At 35.3% G+C, this 6,728-nt stretch overlaps 1 protein-coding gene across 1 annotated transcript; it reads left to right on the forward strand.

The window, feature by feature from the left end:
* Positions 1 to 1,272: 1,272 nt before the first annotated feature.
* LOC110379155 (brachyurin) lies at positions 1,273 to 6,403 on the forward strand. The gene is made up of 5 exons (XM_064038906.1): positions 1,273 to 1,513; positions 1,997 to 2,258; positions 3,609 to 3,707; positions 5,640 to 5,836; positions 6,293 to 6,403. The coding sequence occupies exons 1-5, from the start codon at positions 1,310 to 1,312 to the stop codon at positions 6,395 to 6,397; spliced, it is 867 nt and encodes a 288-aa protein (XP_063894976.1). The 5' UTR covers positions 1,273 to 1,309; the 3' UTR covers positions 6,398 to 6,403.
* Positions 6,404 to 6,728: the final 325 nt, after the last annotated feature.

The raw sequence follows: 6,728 nt of genomic DNA on the forward strand, positions 1-6,728 counted from the left end.
ATAATTTATGTTAATCCCTTTGAAATAATAAAAAATGATTTGTTAAGGAAAAGTTAATATGTGCTATCAATAATTATGATGCAAGATATATGTAGTCACATCTGATAACAGGATTGTGATAATAAGACGTGAGAGGTGTATGTCTGTTTGTACACGCTTATCATGAAAACAGATGAACCGGTTTTTACATGCAGTTAGTAATACTAGAGTTAGTAATACTGTTCACATGCAGATAATAATTCTGAGATGATGATGATAATTGTTTTTTTTTTAGATTTGTGTTTTACATGGGGTGACGACCTATCTGACCTCCTCAACCCAGTAACCTGGGCAACCCAATACCCCTTTTTAAGACTGGTTGTCAGACTTTCTGGCTTTTTTCTATATGACAGTTTTGTTTCTTTTAATAATTTAATTAACAGTTACCTATATATCTTTTTCTTTCATGGTAGAAAGTAAGGAATCATAGTGGCCTAGTGGGCAAAGAACCAACCACTCAAGTATGAATATGGGTTCGATCCCAGGTCAGACAAGTAGCACTAACATTTTTCTAAGTTTTTATCAATCTTGGACACCAAAATGGCCGTGTTTCGGAGGGTACGATAAACTGTAAGTCCCACCTGTCATTTGAAAATTTTTGGCAGTCGTTACGGGTTGTCAGAAGTCAGAAAGACTGACAACCAGTCGTATATAGAGGTATTGGCTTACCCGGGTAATAGAGTTGAGGAGATCAGAGGAGCAGTCACTCCTAACAAGGAGTGTTTCTACAGAAACACTGGTAATCAGCTGCGTTCGGTTAGACTGGAAGCCGACCCCAACATAGTTGGGAAAATCCTACGCTGATGTAATTTTTACTTTCAAATTATTATGAAATCATAATCTAAAATAATTGTAAACAAAAATAGGCGTGTATCAGCGATTATTTTATCAGCAATCAAAATAAAATTCATGACTTTCGAAATAAGGGTGATGTCACACCAGTAGGTACGATTACATGTTTTTTGCTTCAAAACGAATCTATTAAAATGCCACCTACTTTTTTTTCGTATTATTTTACATTATTATTACACAAGAATTATCCTAATTGAAATCTCCCACTAAATCGATTAATATATCCTTCGTATTAAAAAAAACATATCAATTTCCATACACGTACTAATCCCTCATTCACTCGAACAATTCGCAATCCTCTTGTGGACACTCACCTTAAAACACCTATCTATATCAATATAAGATAAGAAACCAATCAACGGTACAAAATCATTTAACACAAGTATTAACACTCATTAGTACTAACAATAGCGAAACAATGCGTATTGTCAATTTCTCTATTCTTTTGTTTTTGTTTTTCCAAACTTCGTATAGTAAGAGTGTGGAAAATTCTCCCGCCTATGGATATCATTTAAAAGTTGGGGTTCCTGAAGCCAGGAGGATTTTACTGAAGGAATCCTGGAGGTCTTCAAGGATTGTTGGTGGCAGTCAAGTTTCTAATGCTAATGTTATACCATATCAGGTACTTAGTTTTTTATTTTGTAATTGGCTTCTAGAATATTTTAGAATAGGTTGTTAACTGTGCATTTATATTTTTTATTTTAACGTGCTTTGGCTACAATTTAATTAAATTCGTAATTGGTGATCCCTTGAAAATCTGACTCTCCTTGACTAACTGATTTAGAACAAATCAAGCATTATTTCATGTTTTCACAAAGTTTTCTGACAATTAAAAAAAATATGTGTAATTAGAATATCAAAATTTGATAAATTATTGTGCGCCTTACTTTTTCCTAACTACTTTGGTTCAGTTTAGTTTAATAAAACGACTGCTTTGCTGACCATTACAACCATACCTAATCGTCGGGTAAAATATGTACCTATTAATAATAGGTTAGGTAACGGACAATCCTTTGTAAATGACATTCTTGGTAAACACCTGACCCCATTCAATGCACTCCCGTTTATCAACTAACCTTTTCTAACCATAACCTTTCTCCTCCAGGTAGGCATAATAGCCACTCTCACAGGAGGAGCCAGTTCAATATGCGGGGGCAGCTTAATCTCCAGAACCCGCGTCCTCACAGCAGCTCACTGCTGGTTCGACGGACAAACCAGAGCGACCCAGTTCACCATAGTCCTCGGGTCATTGACCATCTTCACCGGAGGCACGAGGTTAACGACCTCTGATGTGACCATGCATCCGAGTTGGAACTATTTGCTGAATGATATCGCGTTTGTGAGGATCTCCGCTGTTACGCTGAGTAGTGAGTATTTGTTGATTTTCTTTTGTTTTTTTAGCTTAAAGTTGCAGACTATGAGATAATAGGGACGAGTTTCTTTGTTAGAATTTTACACTTAAACGTGTAACATCATGATAAAATGATGTAACGAAAATTAATACACAATGTGGTTATGGATAACTTGCAATCCGAGTACATTTTTATCCAAGGACACCATAAAACCGTGGGAAAACGTACGTTATTTTAAACTTTTCTTAGGTAATTCTTATATATTTTTACTGTTCAAACTACTTGTAACCAACCTCACTATCTGACTTAATAACTGTTCTAAGAATGATCAATATGATCGTTTTATTTGCCTGTTGATTAAATAATTACACTTGTGACGTATATTCCACAAATACCACTTGAAATGGAGTGACTCTTCGCAGTCCCTTTATCTTCAAGATAGTAAGAAATCTTTACACATGTCATCATAAAAAGAGTTAAGTGATTGTAAGTTGTCAATGAAACGTTAGTCAGTATTTTTACGTAGAATTAACCTATATATGTATGTCACATTGGGGAATTCTTATATGAATCCTAATGCTGAGTAATTATTAAAGTTAATACTGTATATAGTCCAATCACCATTCAATATTAAACCGAAGAAGCTATAAATAGACATGATGTGGATTGTTTTAAAACTTAAGAAAGGGTTATTGCAATACCTGTTGTCTTGCGTTTTCACTAATACATTGTAAAAACGATACTGTACTAAAAATTATCTTATATATTTTTCCACAGTATTAAATTCTTATATATTTCCGTAACATACAGACAGAGTAGCTTTAAGCTATATATTAGTATAATGATTTAAGTGTATAACAGAAAAAGGAAACACATTCCAATAAAGATATTTGTTGGTGTAAATTGTAATTTCTGCCACGTACAACTCAGAAACTACGGGACAAGCCTTTATGGCTATTTTATGGCTTAAATATTAAAGTATCAAGGTTTTTATTGCCCTAATAAGTTACGGCACAACGTGATGGCTTTACAAAGTTTGGGAAAGAAAGAAAAACGGTATGATTAATTTTTATTTGGTGTCTTTTATCTGCGGGTTACATTTATAGGTGTACTTTATATTTCTATATTTTATTCTATAACTTGTCTTTCCCCGTTGATTTACCCACTATGTCTGTATGTCTTTCGTGCTTTCACTACAAAACTAGGGAACCAATTTAAAAGATTTTTACACAGATTGTCTAGAGCCAGAAAGGATAAACTACTTTTTCAGGGTGCAAGCAGTAGTTCCCTCGAGACTTGTGAAACCGCAAGTGTCACAAAGTTAATTATAATATCATAAGACTCATTACTTTTTTTTGTTTTCAGCTACTATCCAGCTAATTGCTCTGCCAACCACAGCCGAAACCAACCAGAGGTTCGAAGGAGTGAACGCTCTAATCTCCGGATTTGGAAAGACAAGTGATGGTGAGATATTTTATTTTTTTTTCTTTTAATTTTATATTTAAATGAATTTGCCGCACATTACGTTTTATCTACGGTTTAGGAAACATCGTTCAAGAAACCTGTACAGTGGACACCTTTACGAAATCTTGAAATCTCAATCCTCCCTAAGTAATGGCGTTCAATCCATCTCTGTTTACGGGAAGCCCTGCAGAGGGACTGTTAAAAGAGGCAGTTGATGATGATGTTAGTTTTTCCAGCAAAATTAATAGATTATAATGTATTAATAGATTATCATTTACACACATTTCACAATTGATTAAATTACAATTGATAGGAACTGCAAAACTTTTTTACAAATATCAAAACAAAATAAAATCTCAGTCACGTAGTGATTGCATTGATCTTATCGGTATTAGTTAATTATATAAAGATTGTTATTTAAGATCTAATTTGCTTTGATTAACATAATCTTTTATTACTCGTCTATTTAAAAGATAAGGTTATTAGGCTCATAAAAGATTTCAATACCTTCATTCATATTGTACTTTGAACTGCGCACTACCCCTTTTATTATTTTCTCTGTCTTTGACGCTAATTACCTAAAGTACCAATAATAGTATTTGCCGAATCTAGTCTAGCATTAACTCTATAATCTTCAGCTACCTATAACCTTTAGCATTTCTATGCCCAGCGAAAACATAGTCCCCTCCCATGGGCGTACGAACAAATGGCGTGCTTGTAAAGGGACGGGCTGGCCCCAAACAAGGCCTTTTGTGGCCCAAACATGTACCCAAACGAGAACAAAGAGAAATTAACGCCCTCAAGCTAGATTCACGATTTCCAATTAATTTCATAATTTGCTTAACCCACGTTAAAAAAAACAGGCAAAGTGCGAGTCGGACTGAAGCACTGCGCATGAAGGGTTCCGTAAAATTATTTATAAAATGAGCAAAAAAAACATGTTTCGTGTATGGGCCCCTCAAAATATTTATTGTAGTCTAATTTTCAGTATTTGTTGTTATAGCGGCAACAGAAATACAATCATCATCTATGAAAATTTCAACTCTCTAACCATCACGGTTCATGACACGCGAAAACAATAGGGTCCCGTTTTACCCTTTGGGTACGGAACCCTAAAAATGAGGTCTTTACCAATGTAAGGACGAGAGGAAAGTTACCTGCGTAATAAATTACCAAAATATTTATTTTCGTTCTTGAAAAATCCATTGTTTATTTTTGGTCAAGTAATTTGGTAGTTTTCCTATCAGTTAGATAACAAAATGAGTGTGGGGATTTCCTTATAGATTATCTGCAGTATAATTAATTTAGTCAATAGATGAGCGATAAAAACATTTGATTGATTCACCCTTCTCGAAATTTAAAGAGATATATAATTAGTATCCCTCCAAGTATAAATCCAAAAAATGTTAGGATTAAGTAACAGCCGAGCGTATGTATAACGTTAACCTTATGCAATGCTTGGCGTGGTCGACCGTGAATGGATGACCATATTGTCATGATGAGTTTTACGGAAAGCAAGTTAAACTGGTGGATTATTTGAACATCTATGCCACTCGTTACGGGTAATCAAAAGCCAGAATGTCTAACAACCAGCCGTATATAAAACACATAGACCCGCATCATGCATAACAAAAACTTAAACGCTATTAACATAAAATGTAATTACTCGATAGTTTCGTACCTTTACATCATCATCTACCCAGCTATGTTGGGGTCAGCTTCCAGTATAACCGGATGCAGCTTAGTACCAGTGTTTTACAAGGAGTGACTGCCCTATCTGACCTCCTCAACCCAATTACACGGGCAACCCAATACCCATTGATTAGACTGGTGTCAGGCTTACTGGCTTCTGAATACCCGTTACGACTGCCAAGGATGTTCGATGTCCCAGTTGCGTATACACATAAGCTTATTTTCTTACTTCTTCTTCAGCTCAAATGACCTTCCCAACGTCCACGGCCCTCCACCAGGCAACAGTTCCAGTGATCAGCAATGCTGTTTGTCAGAACAGCTTCAAGATTACCATAGATAGCAGTCACATTTGTACCGCCGGGACTGGTGGAAGGGGCACTTGTGATGGAGACTCCGGTGGACCTCTGACTGTGGTGCATAATAATAGGAGGATTTTGGTGAGTTATTTTAAAAATAATTAGCTAACTGCCAGCATCCTTAACTGAGTCCCGTGCTTCTCGTACCTAGAGCATTTATAAAAAGTTTATAAGCGTTACTAAAAAGTAGCGAATTACTTTATAGAATAGAGTTAAGTTGGATGCACTACGAAAGAGAATCTACAGAATATGCCTAGTACAATGTACCTAGTGTGAACGATCGCCATCTCGGCGGATGCTTTTGATTCATTCTTTACACTACTGATGTAACGAAAATAAGTACATACGTTTTAGAGTACTCGCACAATACAGACTCGGTTAGCAGTTGGATGTTTTTTTTTTTAAGAATATCGTGGCCAATGTCATTGTTACGTGCATTCATTTCCATACTAATTTATGAGATTGATTTGCAATAGATATCCTAGGGTATATTCTTCTCAAAAAACATTGCTTTATATAAAACATAATCTATTTCAGATCGGAGTCGTATCCTTCGGTCCTGGTGAGGGTTGTCAAGCCAGCGCTCCATCTGTCTTCACTCGCGTTACCTCATTCCTACCATGGATTAACTCTAATTTGTAAGCAATATTGACGAACTACGATCACATACATATGATAGTAAATAATAAACATGTTCTTTTAAGCTGCTTCTATTGTTTTATTACCAGTCTATTTTCAATGGAAAACTCAAGAAAATTGCACAAAAAGTCTCAGGTTTTAGCAACCATGACATTTCCGTCCTTTCGTCAAAATATTCATAGGTATCAGTTTATAAGAGACATTTAAAACTGATCAAATTTTGTTAAAATCATTACACAAATCAAATCGTTTTTTTCCAAAACTGTTAGATGTTTTACGATTGGCCCCAAACTAGACAAACCTGTGCCTTCAATTTATAGTTCACGCTAAAGAC

The sequence above is a fragment of the Helicoverpa armigera genome, chromosome 17, assembly GCF_030705265.1.
Source record: "Helicoverpa armigera isolate CAAS_96S chromosome 17, ASM3070526v1, whole genome shotgun sequence".
Lineage (NCBI taxonomy): Eukaryota > Metazoa > Arthropoda > Insecta > Lepidoptera > Noctuidae > Helicoverpa > Helicoverpa armigera.